Below are 23,803 nucleotides of genomic sequence, written 5' to 3' on the forward strand. Positions count from 1 at the left end.
AGGGTTGCCAATGTAGACCACGTGTCGAACTGTCAGATTTGTTACACGTCAGTTGTATTGACCAATCGTAGGGCTTTAAAAATTGAGAACCAATAAAATCAATTCGATTTATTGACAATTGACAAGAACATAACATAACCTCCATAAACTAATAATAAACATAAACATATCAAAAGATTTTATCTAAATTTTGTGATGGAAAAATTAAAGAATACAATTTTAGAAGTACAAACGTTTTAGCTTGAATTTATTAAAAATAATATCTTATCTATATTGCGTCCTAGAAAATATGATAAAAAATGTTGTAGCTTTTATTACTTTATTAATAATTGCTATTGCTGTTTATTTTCCATCAAGACATGCTAGACATTATAGCTATATTCCTCTAGATGACATTAAGGATGAACTAGATTTAGAGTGGCCCCAATATGTTAATTATGATTTAAAGAACTGTTCCTATGAAAATATTCTCAGAGATAATAATGAAGTTGACATATCTACTATAACTGAAGAAAAACAGTTTGAAAAACCACTTTCAGGTAAATATGGCATGTATTTGTTGACAAGAATTGAAGATAGGTTCAGTTATTGGAAAGAATACCACATATCTTATGTTTTTATTGGCTGCGATTAAATGCAAGATGGACGGTTTCATCTATTTTCCTACCATAGTCCTCATTTGGTCTTCCAACCATGTTGGAGATATTCTTGGTCCTCGGGCTTCTACTTTTCTTTTTACTACCAATAAGTAGTTCCATGGTTGAGGTTCTTCTGGAGATGTGGCTGAAGTACCTAACTGAGATATGCTCAGTTTACTTCGTTCTAATAACCTGTCTTTTATATTAAGTTCTTCCAGAATTGACAGGTTCGTTCTCTATTCTGTCCAGGATCGTGTAGAATAAAGTAAGGACATTGACCAACCTGAGTTTAGTATTCCTCGTATCTTTCAGTCTTTCCATATTTTAATTAATTTAGCTGTTGTGATTTGGGTCATTGTCATTTCTGAGAAGCAGTCAGCATTGTTGGTTATTAGTAGGGAGCCCAAGTATACAAATCTGTCTACTATTTCAAAATTTGCCACTTAGTTTATGTGCAATAGATTATTGTTTGCCCTATCTACAATTGAAGGGCTTGGTGCAATAAAAGTTCAAAGACCATTTTTTGTCCAAATTAAGTTTATAGCCTATTGATTATGTTCAAAATAAGAGAGCTAAAAGGAACTACAACGTTAACGGGATTTTATTGTCTCATTTGGTCAATAGACCTCTAAATTTGAAAAAATCGCGGAGTGCTACCATTTAAATGGGTGCGTTTTTGAGAAACCAGTGAATTAGTCCCTAGGCACAGGGTGAATTAGGATGAGTTATATGAACTTTTGGTACAAACACATCTACAGGAAAAAATTGTTCCAGGTTAAATTTACTATCGAAATATCACATTCTAAAGTCAAAAATATTTTTTTTACAAAAATGTATTCAAAAGAAAAGCAAGAAAAACCATGAAAGAAAGCAATTTTGTTTTTTGTCCCATAACTTTTTTCCACAGGGATGTAGGTATAGGCATTGCTTCAGCGAAAAATAACTTCCATCCTTCCTCTTTAAATTGAATTTTGGTAAAAGTCTCTAGGATTTATAGTTTCCGAAACAGGATATTTCAAAGTTCATCGCTCACAGCATTTTTGGGCCATTTTCCCCATTACTTTGCAAATATTGTTCTGTAACTTTTTTCTACCCATTTGTAGGTATATGCAATGGTACATTTAGTAGAAAGAGAAGTTAATTAAATTTAAAATGGTATTGTATAAGGTTATACAGCTCTTTCTTTTTAAACAACTTATGCTTTTTCAAGGTTTTATACTTTTAACGATTTTTGATATTTTTAATGACTTTAAATTTCTCATTATGACTTGTTTTCTTGTACATTTAGGTATATACATTGTGGAATAAAAAAAGCTTATTTTCTTTACTTTAAAATGGTCTATTGCAAAAAATTCTAGGACTATTTTTAAACAAGATACCCGTAGAATATCCAAGGGTATCCGTAATTTGAGAAAAATTTTTAATTTTTTTTTTCAATTAGAGGAATATAATTGCGTATTAAAACATAATTTTTAATTCTAAATAACTTTTCCTAATAACACTTTTCGATATTGTGAAATGTAAAGGTACTTTATTCTTGAGCAACATTCATATTTTGTAACATACCTCGTACACTATTGATAAAATTTTATATCTGATGATTGCATCTTAGGTTTTAGACTATGCAGAGAATTTTATAAAAAAAAATTTTTTCATAAATTTGGTAATAATTAAAAAGTTTGGTAATAATTAAAAACTTTTCATTATGGTTCCAACTTCCCATATAGCACACAACGTCCGATGTACATCCATATAACGTACATTTAAAGTCCAAATGTCCATGGACCAAAACTGGACGTACTATGTACGTACATTACGGGATGTCCATTGGACATTTGATTTCAACGTACATTGGACGTCCATTCGTGGTCCATGGATATTTTACACAAAACGCGACTATTATATTAAGTCCCAAAACAAACTAAATGAGAATCTTCTTGACAACGTTGTCGCTCTTCGCGCTATCGGTCGTGAAAGGTAGTATTAGGCAGATACTTTTAGGGGATTATCGCTGTTAATTGTTGTGGAATACTGAAGGATGGTTTATTTATGATAATTCACAGAATGGCAAACGCGCTTGTAATATACAACAACGGTACTGACTCTAAAAATAGTTTGGAACAGAAACAGAACAGAGATAAACATCTTTTAATGTGCATGCTTCCTAGGGCGTCATTATCTGAATCTCGTCTTTATGAAAATACATCCTGTGTGTGATATATTTGTGTTTTCTGTTTATCGTGCAAGTGCAGTCGTGCATTAATGAAGTTCCTAGTTCCTATAATAAAGTATATATTATAATGAAGTTATAGTAAAGAGAAATAAAAAAGGTCTTTTGTGTAATATTTTTAAGTATAAGTTTAGTATTATAAGGAACTATTTCCTTTAAAGGCTTTTTGCTATGTATTCACAAAATTATGGATACTAGATTGCTTTCTGAAAAGTGCCCTACAAATGTCCATAAGACGTACATTGAATGTACATAAGGTGTACACTGAAAGCTCCAATACAACGTACAATGTACGTTTGTAGCAGACGTTCTATGGACGTCCAATTTTGTGAACTCTGGACATTCGTTGGACGTCCATTGGATGTCTATAAAACGTACTTGTGCTATCTGGGTTAGTGGGACCTGTTGCATGTGTATATGTCTCATTTTGAAAAAGCATATCTTGTTTAAAAATTATCCTGGAATTTTTTGCAATACACCATGTTAAAGTAAAGAAAATAGGCTTTCTTATTTATTGTACAATGTATATACCTAAATATACAATAAAAAGTTATAATGAGAAATTTAAAAATAATCGTAAAATATATCAAAAATCATTGAAAGTATAAAACTTTGAACAACCATATCTTACTTAAAAATAGTCATACAGCCTTCTACAATAGACCCTTTTAAAGGTAATTGACTTTTCTTCCTATTAAATGTAACATTGCATATTCTAAAGCTACTTAGAAAAAAGTTACAGAACAATGAGAAGTAACAAGGAAAATGGGCCAAAATCGCTGTGAGTGGCGATCTTTGAAAAATCAAATTTTGGAAACTATAAATCATAGATATTTCTACCAAACAACATTTTAAAGACGAAGGATGGAAGTGTTTTTTCTGTGAAGCCTATACTTGTATCCCCGTGGGGAAAAATTAGGGGGTAAAAAACAAAATTGCTATCTTTCATGTTTTTTTCTTGTTTTTCTTTTGAATACTTTGACTTTAAAATGTGATGTTTCGATAGTAAATTTAACCTGGAACAATTTTCCTGTAGACCTATTGGTACCAAAAGTTCATAGAACTCACCCTAATTCGCCCTGTGCCTAGGAACTAAGAACTAATTCACACCTTTCTAAAAAACGTACCCACTTAAATGGTAGCACTTCGCAGGTTTTTGATATTTAGGGGTCCATTGACTATATGAAACAATAAAACCCCGTTAACGTTGTAGTTCCTTTCTAAAATACATAATCCATAGCCTATTATGACATTTCTTACCTTCAAAACAATGTGGACGGTTATTGCACCAAAAATGGTAATAGCATAGTCCTTAGGATCGATATATTGCACATCTTCCTCAAAACTATGCAATATGCACTTGGACGGTTATTGCACCAAGACCTTCAATTGTGTCATCTGCATATAGCTCAGGTTACTGATTTTTTTGCCTCGTATGTGCAAATTCTAAATCCTTTCTTTGTTTTAAACACAATTTAATACAGTGATGAGCACCCTAATATCCAACAAAATAACGCAAAATATGGAAAACATAATACATTGTGCAGTAAAAAAGAGATGAAACTAGGCGAGGTGGAAATTATCGATATAAAACTTATAAATTAACATTACATTACATAATTTTCCACCTTTAGACGTATCGGAGGAGTATGACAACTGTCATTGTGACAGGAAAATTTTATAAAATACTCCTGTCACAGACGTCTAAAGGTGGGAAACTGTGGAATGTAATGTTAGTTTATATATTTATATCGATAATTTCCACCTCTACTAGTTTCATCTCTTTTTAATGCCTAATGTATTATGTTTTCCATCTTTTGTGTTATTTTGTCAGTTATTAGCACACTCATCACTGTATACCTATTCCATGTACTTTAACTTTCATTGAGTGCCCTTCCATCTGTTAGTTTGAGTCTTTTTTCATAAGTTTTTCCTTCCTCTTTCAAAAGTAGTAAAACGGTAAATAAATTATAGTACATTCACTCACCGTAAAATATTACAAAACCTCTGAATTTTAGAAAACTCCTTGGATTAACATGAAATTTGGCATACACACAGCTAACATGTCAAAGAAAAAAAAGTGATATTGTGCCGATGTGTGCTTTTGCCCTAGTGTGTTATTTGCAAAAAAACCGTCTAAAAACGTGGTTGAAAAATGAACATATTATTCACTCGCAAATAACTCAAAAAAAGTGTTGACTTACTGAAAAAACGCAGGGCTTAAAATTTCGCAGGGACTAAAGCAGGGAGATGGGCTGGCCCCAACATTGTTTAACCTGGCACTGGAGTATGCGGTTAGGCAAATGCAAACTAGACGATGAAACCTACTCACCAACCGAATGGTTCAACTGGCCGCTTATGCCGATGCTATTAATATTATGAGTAGAACATCAACAGGTGCATGGGAAACATACACAGAGTTAAAAACACAAATAAGAATGCTAGGTCTGGAAATTAACACAGAAAAAACAAAAATAATGACTCAGACGAGAAGAAATATAGTCCCACAAAACATTATACATGAAGATGACATTGAAACGGTTGGGAAGTTTACATACCTGGGAGTAGAAATATATGCCGACGGATCAATATTTCGGTCTATGGCAGTGAAGCCTGGGTCCTGAAAGAAACATCCAAAAACAAACTCGACACATTCGAAAGGAAAGTACTGAGGAGAATACTAGGACCTGTGAGGGATAACGGAATCTTCAGAAGTCGATACAACAACGAACTTTATCAACTTTATAAGGAAGCACCCCTGTCAGACTTCATTAGAATACAAAGATTGCAATGGGCCGGACATGTGATAAGAATGGGAGAGGATAGGCTACCAAAAAGCACTGAATGCTAGAATGCAGGGAAAGAGACCGGTTGGAAAGCCAAGAAGGCGCTGGGAAGACACAGTAAACAGCGACGCACAAGCCCTTTTAGGAGTCCGTGTATGGAGAAGAGTAGCCACAGACAAGCAAGGGTGGAGGCAAAAAATAAAGGAGGCCAAGGCTCAATTTGGCCTGTAGTACCGTAGAAGAAGCTGAAGAAGTGAAAAAACGCTATAGAATAAAAGTTGCTTAGAATTAGTCAGTTTATATTTATGTGTATTGTATATATATATTGTTTCACCACCGAGAAGGGGTGGTACTCACCCTTAGGGCAAAAGCACACATCTTCACAATATCACTTTTCTTTGGCACATTAGCTATGTGTATGTCAAATTTCATGTCAACCCAAGCCGTTCTTTAAAATCCAGTGCAAAAACCATGAGGAAACGGACTATTAGAAACATTAGAAAAATAATTTGTAATACAATGGAAATTGACTATTCTTATATTATTGTCATTTTTAGGTGGAGAGTATACACCCAGTGACTGCACACCTCTCGAGAAATCAGCAATTATAGTACCATATCGTGACAGACCATATCAATTAAACATATTTGTGAACTATATGCACTGGTACCTGCAGCAACAACAATTGCATTATAGGATATTTATAGTAAATCAAAACGACTCACTGCCCTTCAATAGAGCGAAAATGTTAAATTATGGTGCCAAATTAGCCATTAAGATGAAATATCACTGTTTAATTTTGCACGATGTAGACCTGATTCCTATTAATTCTAGAAATATTTATGCTTGTTCTAAGATGCCTAGACATATGTCTAGCAGTTTGGATAGCTTCAGGTAAGAACATTAAGATAGAGAGATTGTTGACTCCGAGAAATGTGTCAACAATATGGTTAATTTAATTACTTTCTTTCTGAAAAAGTCTGGTGTATACCCCTTGTAACATATCACAAATCATCTTCCTTTTTTCATACTGGTCTGTATATATTTCTCTCTCAACAAACATATTTCTATATTAATTACGTTTCTGTACCATATTTCTTTGTAAATGTATCTTAAACTCAAAAAAGTTCAAATGTCTTTTAAGTCATAATTCAAAGACCCTTTCATATCTATTCTAAGAAAAGATTATCTGTGGTACCTACCTGTCACATCCTCTGTTCAAAATATACAATTTGAATTGACACCTGCATAAATTATACCTTTTTTTGTTTACTTAATACCCGAAGCACTAATTTATGCGTAAGTAATTTAGATCAAATTTTATTTATATATTTCTATTATATTATATATTTCTTATATCCTTATAAAACAATTTAAGCCACACACTTGTATTTTTTGTCACTTTATTTTTACTAAAAGGTGTTGTACTAATAGTCGATCATAAAAAAGATTCGATTGCTTTTAAATTTACAAACTAAAAAACCGTAGGAACGATCATTAATTTCCCCGCTTGCTTAAAGTCCCTATAAAGTTGTCCCCAGGGGATGTAGACAACAATATATTCCCGGGATGTCCAGCGAGTCCAAAGAACTAATGAGAATATATGAAACCCTCTATGCAGCTGACCCTTTTACCCAAGAAACCGACTGTGGAGCAACCCTAATCCAACAGCAGTAAGGAACAATACATTGCTCCACAACCGTACGATTGTACAACTGTATAACACTCAATGACCACCATCTAGGTAGGGTCGTACATTCTTTACTGCATAACAGACATTTTTTCGTCACGCTGGATGACAAGTAAGTAGGTGGAGAGTTCAAAAGAACGGCCTCCTATGGGGAAGTGTTTTAGCACCAATACTTTTCTATACTGGGTTGGGCTAAAGAATGGAACCAAGCAAATATCTTTGAAACGAAAAGAACAATCTTTTTGAAACTTTGCATGCAAGTACAGTGACGCAAAACGCATCTGTTGCTATACTTTTTGTTTCTAGTTCACTTCCGGTTTCACCGGAAATACCCTTAACTTATTTATTTTAAATGGGACACCCTGTATATTTTTGCAGATTTTGAAAGAACTTATTATTTTTAATTCATACATACCAAATTTAGAAGAAAAAAATAGTTAAAAAGTGTCTGTAGATAATCTTTTGTATTAAAAATAAACGAGTACTATTGTCCATACTATAGACTAAAACTATTGTTGTATTTATTTGAATTTAGCATAGTAGGTAACTGTTACTGAACTAATTGACAGAAATAAGTTTTATTCAAAATAGTTCATTTAAGTGAAAGAGATCGCATTGAAATATTATATTGGTCATGGTGATCGTGTTAGAACTTATGACGAGGTGTGTAATATTTTTAATGAATTGAACGAAGTTATTAAACAAATATTGCAATTGATTTAGAGGAATCACCTCAAACTATCATTTTCAACATTTTAAATGATTTTTTTTAATTTTTATTATCGTTGGTCTAACGTAAATAAATTAACCGATTTTTTAACTGTAAAGAGATTTATTTCTTGTTTTAATAGTTTTTTCTTCCAAACTTGGTATTTATGAATTACAAATAAAAAGTTCTTTCAAAATCTGCAAAAATATACAGGGTGTCCCATTTAAAGTAAATAAGTTAAGGGTATTTCCGGTGAAACCGGAAGTGAACTAGTAACAAAAAGTATAGCAACAGATGCGTTTTGCGTCACTGTACTTGCATGCAAAGTTTCAAAAATATTGGTCTTTTCGTTTCAAAGATATTTGCTTGGTTCCATTCTTTAGCCCAACTCTGTATAAACACAAGCGGCCAACCCACTCCGACTGAAACCAAGCACCTCCTCTATGCTGACCATCTCGCAATATGTGCTCAAGGAAAAGGTTTGAAAAAATAGAAGAGAAACTCGAAACTGACTTAAAAATAATGACTGCATACTTCCTGCAGAATTCCCTGAGACCTAGTCTTTCTAAAGCCCAATTCTGCACCTTCTACGAAAACTCCAAATGGCGTAAAATGGTAATACATTAGAACATACAGACCAACCTAAATATCTTGGAGTAACTCTGGACCGGTCCCTCAAAACTATAGACAACACTGCATAGAAACGGGAGGGAAAGTAACTAGGTACTATGAACAGCATAGTAAGTATAATATGTATTGTTAAATAATCTTTATGGGGAGAATTTAGAGAGTTAATTTTGTGTCAAAGACTACGAGATCGTAAATTTTCATCGCCCTGTATATGACCAAAATTTGTAAATAAAATAATTTAGCCGTAAGCATTGTTTCGTGGAAGAGTCAAAGTCTAGTGGTAAAGTTTCTACGAACGGATTAATACATTTCAGAACAATGAACTAGAAAACGGTAGTTTTAGAAAGTTAATGTGCCGCTTTGGAATGGACAATAGACCATACTTCTAAATGGTTTCGTAGAAAGAAACGATTGTAAACAATTTTGTTTAGTTTAGAATAAAGGGTTTTTCTAAAATGTAAGTAAAATTTAATTTTAATATCCCCTGGAAATTGACAAGATATAAGATTTGTATACAATACTATTTGTTCTTAAGAAAAAAAGTAGGGATATGATGTATGGAGAATGCTTGTGATTGGCGAGGAGACCGATGGAGGGAGAATAGAGTGGTTGATTTTCGGATTAATGAGGGAAAAAGAATTCACTGTGTAATCGATATCGGAAGTAACCAGTCCAGTTCGAAAGTAGTATTTTTGTGTAAAGTGGTTAATTGGTGGCCGTGGAAGCAGATTCGTGTTGAGACGAAATCGTGATCAAGTCGAAAAGTACAAACACCTTGTGCCCGAATAGATTCCAGTTTATGTCTGGAACGAGTAGCCGGTTTAAGATCAACGTGCACGAGATATCGAGCTGAGAGAAGAAATCTTGGAATTATAAAGATTGATATTGTTTGTATCGAGTCAGAAATTTAATTGAGGAGAGAATTCGAGCGAGGACTGTTTTTGTTTGTGAAACAGTTTGTAGGAGAAGGACAGTCGCAGCATCCGAGGAGCACGTTGTGGGAGAACCGATGACAACACAATCCATGAGAAGAAGTAAAGAAGATAGAAAAGGTTAGTCAGATTATTTGTGAAAAGAGAGAGTTGTTTTATATTACATAACATATTGTTTTTGTCAACTTAACAGTTTTACAACATAATTTATTCATTCATAAATTCATAGAAGATATAAGTAATCTATTTAAAAAGTGAAAATTAAATTTTGTTTTTTTTTTATAATAATAAGAACAGTCTACCGAATCATTCAAATGAATTTTGTTTCAAATAAAGGGAGATAGTAGAATTAAAGTTTTTTTATTAGATAAGAAATTTTTACAGCAGAATAAAATTTAGCTTACATTTTGAATCTTATATTTATGGTATAATATGTAAATAAATAATAGTTATAAAATTTATATGATTTTGAGTATATTTATTTTCCCTGTTTTGTCCTTGATAAAGTAAGCAACGAGAAATACTAGAAGCCACAAACTAAAGGTAATACATTAAAATCAATTAGCCCTGAGAATATTTATTTATTGGAAAGTTTTATTAAATTTTGGTTTTGTTTTCATGAGTAGCTATTAAAATAATTAATTATTAATCGAATTAATAAAATGTTGATCAATCTCATGACCGAGAGACAATACAGAGCATAATAGTATATGTATCCGCTAATATCATCTATTCTTCTTAACGTGCCCCATCAAGCCCCTTGACGTTGGCGATTAACATGGCGAAACTGTCTCTGTCTCGAGCTATTCTAAATAGGTGTTCTGCTTTCTTTATTCCTGTCCACTCCCGGATATTCTTCAACCAAGAGGCCTGCTTTCTACCAATTCCTCTGCGTCCTTCGATTTTACCAATCATAATAAGTTGAAGAATATTATACCGGTCTCCCCTTACTACGTGTCCAAAATAGGCCATCTTTGTATATTTGATGTTATCAAGCAGCTCGCGGGTAGCATTAGCTCTCTTAAGGACTGCCACATTTGTCAGCATAGCCGTCCATGGTATTTTCAGAATACGTCTGTGCAGCCACATTTCAGAGGCCTCCAAACGGTTAATGGTGGATATTTTTAATGTCCATGCTTCGACACCATACAAGAGGACTGACCAAATGTAGCATTTAATCATGCACTTTCGAAGTTGAAGTTGCAAGGTATCATTACAGAAGAATGACCTCATTTTTGAAAATGTCGTGCGAGCTATCTCGATTCTACATTTTATCTCTTTATCTGGATCTAGTTGTTCAGTAATATCGCAACCAAGATATTTAAAACTGGGTACTCTTTGAATTATATGACCATCAACATATAACCGTGAATCTTGATGGGCCAAACGGCTAAATACCATGTATTTTGTTTTTGAACAGTTTATATTTAGGCCAAACTCTCTTCCCACTGTGTCAATGGCATTTAAAAGGTGTTGTAATCCATTCATATCATCACTTAAAATAACTGTATCGTCTGCATATCTGATTGTATTTATCAGAATTCCATTAACTTTCACACCCCATTCCAAATTATGCAGCGCTTCCTTAAATATTATATCTGAATATAAATTGAATAACAGTGGGGACAGTATACAACCCTGTCTGACACCTCTTTGTATTTTGCATATTTCTGTTGATTTTCAATTTATGCAAGCTGTCGCTTCCAATATCATCTATATGTTTGTTAAAGGGAAATAATCAATCAAATGTGGTATCTATAATGAAAAACATTTCAGGTATAATTTACCATATCTAACTTTATTTGGGGGAGCTGTTTCCATAACATCTGACCAGTATTTGAAAGTTAATGGGATGTCAAATGAATTTTTTGGATGGGGAGGCGAAGACGATGATTTTTACAGGTAATAAACCCTTTTTTATTTATCTTACCATGCTAGGCAACTTACAGGGCGGTCAATAAACATTACGATGTTGTACCAGTGTTGGATATACAAGGATGGAAGTAAGAGTGGTGAATATTTTGGATAGGGAGTAAATCGGTAAATAATTCCTGAATGTATAAAATGGAAACTAGGAAGTCTGTACAAATGGCAACTTATTCGGAAGGTTCATATGCTTAACAGCTTATAGCATACGCTACAATTCTCCAGTATGTATGCAGGCTGTCCAAATGAGGAATAAAAGAAGTACAAATGAGAGTGTTTTTTGAGATGACTGAACAGCCAACACCCGCCAACTTTTGGAAGCATCGGTATATAATACTTGGTCAAAGGGTGGTGTTTTTACCCTCGGAATATCAAATTCTGACTGTGTTTTTTATATTATCGGTTTGTGTAATGTGTATCGTAGCTGTGGTTGTTTAACGTAGATTATTGTATTTGTGTATTTTGTGTTGCATATGTATTGTGTATAAATTGTAACTGATGTGCCTCCGACTTCCTATTACTCCGCTATTGTTGGTTTGTTCTTGTTATTGGGTGCGTTCGGACGACCACAGCGGCTAACTTTCAGCAGAAATCGGCCGAGTGGTTGTATCCAGCCGTGATAGGGAAAGCTTAGTAAATCTCTCAGCGGCTGACTTCCAGCGGTGACGTCTGACAGCTACTGCTAGCTCTGCTGTTCAGCCGCTGTGGTCGTCCGAACGCACCCATTGACTTGTTCTTTTATTATTGGCAACCAAATCCTGATTCATTCCGCCGATAGGTTTGCTAAACATTTTTCTTCATTAGTAGGATGAGATCTGCTTCTTTGACTTTTCTTTTTCATGTTTCATGTCTGTTTATTTCATGACTATTGATGCATCTTTCCATTGTACCCTGTGCTCGTTGTCTCAGGCATGCTCGCTCCTGACACAGTGTATTGATCCCTAGATCTCAGTGTATTAGTTGTTTTGAATGTTATTATGATGTACGTTTTTCCTGTCCTTTTCAATTTTTCTGATAAGCCCTTATGGTATTGTTATGCTCTTTGAAATTATTCATGTGAGTGTTTCTGGATTGCTTTTTCGATGTTTAAGTTGCAGTTGGAGTGCTAATTTAAATATCTGTTGGTGTCAGTGGCGGCTCGTCAGGGTCGGCAGTGCCGACCCACACATTTATGGACACATTATAGATTTTTTAAATATTTAATTTAATCGGAGTTGATGATATTCGTTTCTGTGAAATAAAAAATATATCTGTGAGATAATACAGACTAAATTTTATTCATTGTTTTTAAAAGACTTCGATCCCGATACGTTAGTTAAGTGATTCCTGTGCGCTGTGCGTAAGAGACTTTTCAAATTAATGATCCTATAGCCATGCACCCGCACCCGATTGCGATTGTGTGAATTCTTATTATAAAGCCCGGCACGGCATGCCGTCCCCAGATCGAGGATTTGCTATATAATAAGAAGCTATGGAATATTAGCCGATAGGCAACCAATTATACATTCTCCGTACTTATTTGAATGGCAAGTACGGCAGTGGGTACCTCTGCCGAGGCCGAGCGGTGATTTGCGAATGGCAGAAAGGCACGTACGTAGCCACGTATTGCCTTGCTGGCGCGCCCGGGATAATTATGAAATAGGTAAGTAGTTTTACGTCGTTTAATTATTAATATTATTATTGATATTGTAATTCTTTTAAGTTGTTAGGAATTGCCATTTAGGGGACAGGATGTATCGAAGCATTCGTTAAATCAAGTTAATTATAGAGAACAAATAAAATTGTTTAACAAATACGATCTGGAATTTTCTAATTTATTTTCTGACTCGAAGAATATACCGGCGTACCTAAAACATCACAGAATGAAAGAATCAATTAGTAGTTACATTTTGATCCTTTTCGGTAGAAGTAGACGAAACTACTGATAGAGGTAACATGTCATTCACAAGTATCAATAATTGTTCTTCGATACGCGTTACGTCTAAATTTATGAGAGGTTGTTAGGTTTTCAGACGTGAGTAGAAACCATAAGACGGAATATATTTTTGGTGTTTTAATTTAAAGGATAGATTAAATTTTTTGATATCAAAAATAAATTGGTAAGGCAAATTTATGACGGAGCTGTCTTGATGTCCAGTGAATTGTATGGTCTCCGGACAAAAGTTAAAACAATTGCACCAGGCAAAACTATTATTTACTCACTGTTATAAGTCATTGACCTCTTTGACTATTCAAAATTTAAAAGTTACGCCAAAGAATTTTCAAAATATATATTAGAACAAGTTCATTAAAAATTATCCATCATTTTTTAATCAAATAAAATAAGAAAATGAATTAACAGTTTTATATTCTGATCCAAATATTTTCGGAAGGTGGGATAAGTTACAGACTATGTATAATTTTATATACTGCAATTCATTAGGTACAACAAACTGTTCCCGAAATTAATAAATTATTGTGCTCAAATGTGGGCAAATTCTGTCTCAAATGAACGGGATTTCTCTTGTCTCAAAAGAGTCAAAACGTATTGTCGAAACACCATGAAACAGGAGAGAATGTCAAACTTGTCTCAAATGTCGATAGAAAAAAACTTTTAAAATCCCTCCAAAACAATAATAAATTTTACAATTACATACATTATAAACCCTTTTTGCTACTTCGAAACAACATAGACTAGAGTTAATTCATAAACAGGTATAGTTTCTAAATTTATAGGAAAAAAACAAAAAACAAACAAAAAAAAATAAAAAAAAAACAAAAACCAAAGATCTCCTATGAAATTGAAGCCTTTGGAGACAAAACCTTGCCGACCCTGTCCCTAAAGCCAAGAGCCGCCACTGGTTGGTGTGGATTCGTTTTCAATAAACTTTGGTTGCATAACCAGTGTATTGTTTTGTGATTAGCACATTCAGAAGAGTTGAAGTGAACTGTTGTTTTCTTTTTCCATGGTGAATGATGTTTTTCTTTTACTTTCACATCTTGTTTTCAAGTGTTTCTTACTCATTGGACTCATTGCATTAGTCAAAAATTTCTCTACGTTATCATACAACCGTACAACAATTTCGTATACCTTTTAGAATATGAAATATGAATGTATTTAACTCATTTTTCTAGGCGTTTGGTCAGTAATAACCTCGAACCTTGTAGATTCTCACCGGAAGTGAGTAAATATACCATGTTGTCGCACAAAAAGGAAAAAGCTAGGTAAGCTAAGTATTCATTTGTAATTACGTACTCATTTTATTTCTTATTTTAGTTTATTTTTGTTTCAAAGTTTGAATTTTTGACAGAACCGTCGAATTCTACTGAAGAGGATAAGAATGCAGACATTATAATTAAAAACACTTAAGGTAGAACATTATTTTAAAATTATCGTCTAGCTTGGTGCTTTATGGGATCGCTGTCGCTGAGTATTGGTCAGGGTTTCCGCTTTATACGTTTAACAAATAACACTGTATATAATTGTCCCCAATAAGTCATACTGCCTGTTGTTGTACAGTTTTAGCTTACAATCGGCGAATCGGCGCTGCCCAGCTAATGGGCGGCAACTTCCGTTTCAATTTTTCTCATCTCGAACGTCTATCAAGAAACTTCATTTCACTAATTTTTATTGTTTAAACAAATTCATGTTAAATATACTTTTTAGTCCATTAGCGCAACAGAAACTACTATTTGCAGTGAGAATTGTGTATTCCTTAATCCGATAATTGACCATGAGGATAACCGTCATTTGGTGTAAGTATGGTGAGTTGCAACACACTTTTGATTATTTGGACTAACTACTAATGGTGATGGCTAATATTACTAACGCTTCTATCAAATAATGCACATTTTAGTTTCAATTGCAGTTGTTACAGCCTTTGTAACATATCGACAATAGTACATTGTTTACCGGGTAGGAAAAGCTTAACATTCCTGGACGACTGTGAAGATTGCTAAGTCGAGGCGCAAGCCGAGACTTAGCAACACAGAGTCAAGGAATGTGGCTTTTCCTACGAGGTAAACATACTATTTTTCCGCAAATCGTTTAAAATTCGACAGATATTGATTGATTTAAAAAAAAACGCGATAATTTTATTCCCAAATAAATGGTGCTTTGAAATTCCTAATAAAATTACTTGGGTTACTATGGAAACGTATTGAGGTTGAATTGTCAAACTAACAACTGTACGGAAATATCATTTTTCTACAACCACTATTCAAAGTGCACTTTTCTGCACGGTTTTATGTTAGCAAACTTGATATTTTCTCACAGTATAAGATATTTGACATTAGTGTGCAGAAAAGTGACGTTTCTGTGCCGCAAAGTGACGTTTCTGTGCCGCAAAGTTCTTTTCTGCACAGTTGACTACTTCATTCTGAGTAACGTTATATTCTGTTTACATCCGTGGACTACCGCATTCTGAGTAACGTTATATTCTGTTTACATCCGTGGTTAAACTTTAGACAAATATATAACCTATATAGTCCTGTCGCCAGGGGGGGTACAACGGCCTCTTTAATTCAGATGGACTTACCCAAGTTTTTTTTATATATTTTGACCCGTAGAATACGAATTTTTTGGGTAACAGTTGATCCGGATGTCGATAAGATTGTTATAGACAAAGAACTTGAGGAATTACATAACAGCGATTTCTCGCAAAACAAAACATCTTTTTGTATTTTTTGGGTCATTTTAAGCAAAAAATATTCCTACAAGTTTTTTCGTAGAATGCATAGTTTTCGAGATAACCGCGGTTGAACTTTAAAAAAATCGAAAAATTGCAATTTTTGAACCCGAATAACTTTTGATTAAAAAATAAAGTAGCAATTCTGCTTACCGCATTTGAAAGTTTAAGTCAAATTATATCGGTTTTGATTATTTGAATTGCTAAGAATTAATTTTTTTATTGTTAAACAAATCTATAAATACATAGTGTTTCCCGTACCTAATACATGCGTTTTAACGCATGCTACGTAGAAATTGCCTCGCTTGCACTTATAGCTACTCTACCTACTCGTTCGATTTTAAATGAGAAATCATTGAAAACATCACTCACATACTAGGTGTTTATAACTTTGTTTAACAATAAAATAATAAATTTGTAGCAATGCAAATAATCAAAACCGATATAATTTGACTTAAACTTTCAAATGCGGTAAGCAGAATTGCTACTTTATTTTTTAATCAAAAGTTATTCGGGTTCAAAAATTACAATTTTTCGATTTTTTGAAAGTTCAACCGCGGTTATCTCGAAAACTATGCATTCTACGAAAAAAATTGTAGGAATATTTTTTGCTTAAAATGACCCAAAAAATACAAAAAGATATTTCGTTTTGCGAGAAATCGCTGTTATGTAATTCCTCAAGTTCTTTGTCTATAACAATCTTATCGACATCCGGATCAACTGTTACCCAAAAAATTCGTATTCTGCGGGTCAAAATATATAAAAAAAACTTGGGTAAGTCCATCTGAATTAAGGAGGCCGTTGTACCCCCCCTGGCGACAGGACTAATAAGACAATTATTATATTTAACTATAGCATAGAAACTAAATTATGGATGTTACAACTGTTTTATTTTACAATTTTATTCTTATTAAACATTTTATAATTATCAAATAACCAATAAGGATTTAGCAACCTGTGCAAGAGACGTCGAATGAAGTAGGTTTTGTGTAAATCCGTGACTGCATAAATATAATGTCAATAATGTGTAATAATTGTTTAAATTTAAACAAATTAAAGCAGTGCATTAATTTTTTAACTGATTTCTGTGCAATTTATTTAGGTATAAGGAATTTAAATTGATTAGTAGGTATTAATTAAATACAGTTTAAAATTTATCACATAGGTACCTATTATAATTAATCGTCGTTTGGAAATTGTGATTTTTATTTTTAGGAAAAACTGTGCTTGTAGAAAAAGTATAGTGTGAAACACGTGCAGAAAGGTAATTTCTCACTCGTTTGAATTGCGGCACTCGCTTGCGCTCGTACCGCAACTTTTCAAACTCGTGAGAAATTAGTACCTTTCTGCACTTGTTGCACAATATACTATTCCTTACAGTAAGGAAATGACATTTCCTTACAGTAAGGAAGTCCTGACTTTTTCTTCAAGAAATTTTGACAGGAATGTCAAAATTTCCTGGCGATTTGCGGAAAAATATATTTCTTTCTTAATACTGTGTATATATTTTTTTCTCGACAAACATATTTCTTTATTAAATACGCCTCTGTAGTATATTTCTTTGCAATGTTTACTTATCGGCAACAGATTCGAGTTGTTAAAAGTTTTAAATGTAAATTTTATTACATCATAATTCAGCAAAGTCACATATACGAAAACATGATATCTGTTGACGCTTACCCGTCGAGCGCCTTTCGATATACAACAAATAATTTGACTCGGCACCTGCATCAATTAGACCCTTATTCATTTACATAATACCCAAAGTGCTAATTTAGATGTAACTAAGTTAAAATTCCTTGGATGTTTGTGAAGAAACAATTCGAACCATACACCTGTATTTTTTATCGTTTTGTTTTTACTAAAAGATTTTAATAGTCGATCATAAAAAGTTTTATTGTATTTGGATGTACAAACTCGAAAGCCATAAAATGCCGTTCATTTTTCCCCTTGCTTATGATCCCTGTAAATAGCCTGTTCTTTGCAGTAACAAGACACTTTTTTTAGTCAGGACAATATCACGCTCTTTCTACGTATACGTACACATTCTACAAGTCGGAAGTCGGACGATTATCTCAACACAAATTGTAAAATAAAAGTGTTTGTAAAATTAACTTTCTTCGAATAAAATAAAAATATTTAAACACTCAATCTACTATTACTTCAGTAGTAAAGTAGTAACAATAATTGAAGACCTAAGTGGAAGAAGGGGGTATGTAACATTTTCTAAAATTTTGAGTTTCTTAGTGAATGAAGGTGGTATGTAACTTCACTATCATATGACACTTATACTGTACCTCTAAAAAGCTTTCTTTCTAAAAACTGTACCTCTAAAAAAATAAAGAGATATTCTAGTGGATGAAGGAGGTATGTAACATGTAAAATACAATTCTTGAATGGAAGAAGGAGGTATGAAACATTTTTCGTCTTTTTCAGGTTTAAATTGTTTATAACTCGAAAACTATTAACTTTGGAGACAAATTACAGAAGACCTTTTTTGTTTCCAATGATCAAAAGGGCCTAAAATAATGTACCCGGGTTGAAAAAATTGATTTTTTAAATTTGTTTAAATTTTCTTTTAAATAAATGTAGCTAAATAACTACGAAATTATGGCATTTAGATATAGGGAATATAATAGGAAAAATAATCAGCATTTCTTAAGGACTTCAAAATGCAAAAATATACAGGGTGTTCCATTTGAAATAAGAAAATTCATGAGATTTACAGAAAAACGGAAGTTCTAACAACAATGTAATTGTCACTATTATATCGGCCGCATTAGAAAACCCTTTGTCACCAAAATCTATAAAAAATCGTGCAAGCCGTTTCTTAGATAATTGGGGCTTTCCATACATAAAACTCACTCTGTATAATATACTCCATTTAATAATACAAGGCAAGGTAGACGGAAGAAGAAAGGCCAGGTCTAAGAAGAAAGGCCAGATCGAAGAAGACCATCATGGCTTGAACACCTGTGAGAATGGTTTAACAGATCCTCTGCATCCCTTTACCGAGCTGCCATTAACAAAATTTCTATAGCCAATTTGATAGCCAACGCTCAATAATCGAGCACGGCACATGAAGAAGAATATTATGTATTTTGTGTTCAATTTCATAAATTTCTGTAAAACTGATTATAGAGTATTATTTCATGCCACATACCCCCTTCATCCATTCAGAAAAAGGATAGTTATACAAACTAAAATTAATGGAAGAAGGTTGTATGTACAGTTTTTATTTATTTTTAGAAAAAGTACTAAAAATAAAAACAAATTATCAACATTATATGTAAAGGAATGCTTATAGCAATATAAATAAAACCAAATAACACGAACAATATTTTCATGACAAAAGTAGAGGAATAACAACTTTAACTGCCCATATCTCAAAAGGTAGGCTTTGTATCATACCTCCTTCTTCCACTTAGGTCTTCAATTATTAAGTTGTAATTTACAATGTATTCTTATTACTAATCTAGATTATATCCATGCTGCTCTTACTCCGTCTAAAGGAAAAATTAACTTATAATCTCTGGAGGACTCTGTTCATGTTATCGAGCCCTAGTCTGACCAAAATTTACCACAAATTTTCTGACGTATATGTTGTTTGATCTTCTATAGAAAGTTGTTCAAAATAGCACCAGTATGGACTGGATATTTCATTCTCCATTGTCTCCTAATTTGTATCTCAATATTTCTGTTTTTAGCGATCTTGTCGTTATATTTAATAGGCAGATTACTATTGTTAGGTATCGCTAGTGTTCAGTAAAGTGTTCTTTGTTTATTGAATATGTTCTGGAGAGATCTGGTGTATTGTGTGCTGCTGGTTGAGGTCCCAGTATAGCTTGTAGTTGTCATTCTCAAGCATACTATCAGGAATAGTTTTTGAGCTATCTCTCGATGGAGTATCTTTTATACTGAATCATGCCGTCACTACTTATGTTTAGTTGCAGCAAATGCCTGGCTAGATTTTAGCTGCTTTCTTGGGCGTGTCGCCCCCAAAATCGCAACACGCCCAACTTCACGCGGTACTTTGATACGAGAATTATAAAAAAAATATGCATTAAAATCCAGATCCCATAATTTTAATGCATTATAAAGTGTAATTTTTTTTGTAATTCCACCTTCAATTTACCGTAAACTTCTCATAGACTATTACCGATAAGGTAGAGTTGTCGCCATTTTGGACCTCGCCCTTCTTGGGCATGACAGCCTTATAGCATTTGTCGGTTTGTATCTGAGGATCTTCTATAATACGTATATTTTAGGTATTTAATATCGAATTCTTCTCATTAACTAACCAGTTTATTTTGCAAAAAAAAACTAACAGCATGTTGAACAAAAGTATTACACTCAAAGATATAAATATTAAATATATATACATTTCTATGTTTCAGTGAGAACCGATTTAAAACCTTAGAAAGAACCAAAGACAACAATAAATTAGACGGCTTAAGCTCTTTATCCAACAACTATGTCATAAAGCTAGAAGAACTATATACATTGCTCATCATTCCATAAAATACAGCTACAGTGAGATTATTTTATCATTTTGCTCAATAGGAATAAGATATTAAGTAGCATTACAGGTTGTTTTTATCATTAGGTATACTATCTGTATTGCCCAAACAACTGTAGAATTTGAGATTTGTGATTTTTATTTAGACTGTTATACCTGTTATTTATTTATGAAATATTTATTATTTTGACTCATAATTGCATACAGTACTTAATATTTTCTGTCTGACATTTGAGTGTATTTGGTGAGAAACAAGAAATCCAATATTCCTGGAATAATAACAGTGTATATCACAGAGTTCTATCAAATAACATAGAGATCAAACAATAGGGAACTTGCATAAAATTTTAAATTCGAAAAAATGTTATAAATCACAACAGAACATAATTTAAAACATGTATCAAAGATAAAAAAGTTTTTTTTGTCTTTCGCTTGGCCCATCCCATAAAGACGATAAAAAATTCAAATTATACCTGCCAGGTTATATGTTTAACGTCATCCGGTTATATGTTTACATTCTGCACGAACAAAGTAAACAAAATTGTATATAATTTTAAATAAGACATTATAAACGTCAGTAGAAAATACAGTTATGTGACGTCACAAGTGTTTTTGATCGTTTGAACTATTCACAGAAAACTTGTACTTTTACAAAATGGTTTTATTTTCCATAGTAAACCTTCTTTCCTTTCCTTCAAAAACTGTATCAAACTCCAATCTCAAAAAACTGGTATATATTATTACAATGACATACGATAAATGTCATTAGAATATAAATTTTTCCCTTATTACGCGACGAGGAGCTGGCCAAATACCCAAGTAGGTGGAGGCCAATAAACTAAAGAAGGAGAAGAAGAATATACCTAAATGTAACCATAATCATAAGTATATAATAAAACTATGTGACGTCACGGGTCGTTTGAACTATTTTATACCGCAGAAGAGTTTAAATTTGAAGTTCTAAGTTATTACGAGTTTTTGAAGCGTGAAATTTTGGAAATCTCATTTTTAAACAAAACTGAACATTATTATGTAATAAAAAAATGTGCAAGTTCCCTATTAATGTGCCAGACAGAAAAAATTGGTACTGTATAAATATCTAGAACTTGTGATAGAGAAGTAAATTAGTGAGAAATCAAGTATAATCTCTTTCATACCGAGACGAAATATTGAAATTTACTGACATATGAAAAAAGTATGAAATGGACTATACATACAGTTTGTCAAAACTAGGAACGACTTTGAAAATTCGACGGGGTGGCCGGAGAGTTTCTTTGCCGTAATGAATTGTTTTTGTTATACTACAGAGAGGAAAATGTAATGGGTAGTTCTTTCAGACAACAGACTTTTATTCTTCCAGTAAAATATAAATGCAAGTTGTTGCATATACTAGAAGTTGTCCGCAAATACTACGGTGTCATCTGCATACCTGATGTTATTTAGCCGGTACCCATTTAGTAGAATAACTTTTTCAGTTTCGTGCAAAGCTTCGATGAATATTCTTTCGGAGTAAAGATTGAAAATTAGGGGGGACAAAATGCAGCCTTGCCTCACTCCACGCATGATTTTCACATATTCGGTGTGTTCACTGTCAACTTTGAGGTTTGCAATCTGATTCCAGTAAAGGTTTCTAATTATATTCAGATCTTGGTTGTTAATTCCGACTTCTTTTAGTATTTACATCATCTTGGCGTGCTGTACTCGATCAAACGCTTTCTCGTAATCAACCAGACACGCGTATACGTCGCAATCCCTCTGCATCTCTGGAATAAGACTTGTTTTGAAAACAAAGTCTCTCTCACTCTCTCGTACCAACAGCATTTATGAACCCGAACTGGTTGGGCAAAGTTTGACTTTCATATAGCTTATATATTCTCATATGGATTACCTTTAGGAACAATTTTAGGACATGACTCATCAGGCTTATCATACGGTATCCTTCGCATTTTTTTGGTTCCTGGTTTTTTGGAAGTGCAATAAACTCAGACTTTAGCCATTCTGTTGGTATTTCTCCAGAGTTGTATATGTTGTTGAATATCTTTGTGATTATTGCTATTGATTCGTTGTCGATCAGTTTGAGTAGTTCTGCTTGTATATTATCGGGACCTGCTGCTTTGCCATCTTTTAGCTGTGTTATTGCAGAATAAACTTCCTGCTGTAATATTCTTGGTCCACCATTTACCTCTTCTTCTAACTCAAAGGTGTTATCTCTTTGGTCTTCAAATAGTTTTTCTAGATATTCTTTCCACGTTCTAATTTTACTCTGTTTGTCTAAGATGATGTTTCCGTCAGAATCAGTTAGATTTCCTTTCTGTCTCCGTCTTAGTCCACCTGTGAGTTCTTTAACTTTCCTATGTACATTGTGACTATCGTACTTTGACTGTAGAATCTCAATTTCTTGGCATCTCTCCACTGCTTCTTTTTCTTTAGAAAGAATAGAAAACATTAGACGAATTAAATATGATTACATCTTTGAATGATCGCAGTAGTTACAACAGCTTCCCGAGGCAACATATTAAAACTAATGTACAAGGTTAAACCAGCAGCAACTGTTTGAAAAGCGTTTGACAGAGTACGCCACGATAGGCTAAGAGACATTCTTGAAAGAAAAGACATAGATAATAAAGATCTGCGAATAATTCTCAACTTATATTGGAATCAGAAAGCTAACATCAAAATAGAAAACGAGATATCAAAAGCAATAGAAATACATAGAGGAGTAAGACAGGGATGTCTGAAAGCAGTAAAAGCATCTGTCAGAAAGCCCTTTTGCAAGCAAATGAAGGAATCGTAATCAATGGAGAGGTTGTAAATAATATTCGATACGCAGACGACACTGTACTAGTTGCAAGAACAGTAGAAGAATTACAACGATTACTTACAAACATAAATATTGCTTGCAACAATTATGGCATAAACATTAATATCAAAAAAACCAAGTATATGGTCTTCAGTAAAATCATGACACAACCAGCACATATTAGTATAAACGGCATTCAAATTGAAAAAGTATCAAGTTATAAATACTTGGGAACTTTAATAAACGAAACTGGAGACCAAAACAATGAAATAAAAA

The 23,803-nt window shown here is 33.3% G+C and overlaps 1 protein-coding gene across 2 annotated transcripts; it reads left to right on the forward strand.

Moving 5' to 3' along the window:
* Positions 1-217: 217 nt before the first annotated feature.
* Positions 218-23,803, forward strand: LOC126892881 (beta-1,4-galactosyltransferase 2-like). Of its 2 annotated transcripts, XR_007701031.1 has the most exons (6): positions 218-539; positions 6,212-6,548; positions 11,392-11,517; positions 14,656-14,745; positions 14,798-15,285; positions 20,606-23,803. XR_007701031.1 is itself a non-coding variant. In XM_050662704.1 (5 exons), exons 1-5 carry the CDS (start codon positions 290-292, stop codon positions 20,727-20,729), a joined length of 927 nt encoding a protein of 308 aa, XP_050518661.1. In that variant the 5' UTR covers positions 218-289; the 3' UTR covers positions 20,730-23,803. The 2 variants fall into 2 exon arrangements, 1 of the variants encoding a protein (XP_050518661.1); XM_050662704.1 differs by lacking the exon at positions 14,798-15,285.

The sequence above is a fragment of the Diabrotica virgifera genome, chromosome 9, assembly GCF_917563875.1.
Source record: "Diabrotica virgifera virgifera chromosome 9, PGI_DIABVI_V3a".
NCBI lineage: Eukaryota > Metazoa > Arthropoda > Insecta > Coleoptera > Chrysomelidae > Diabrotica > Diabrotica virgifera.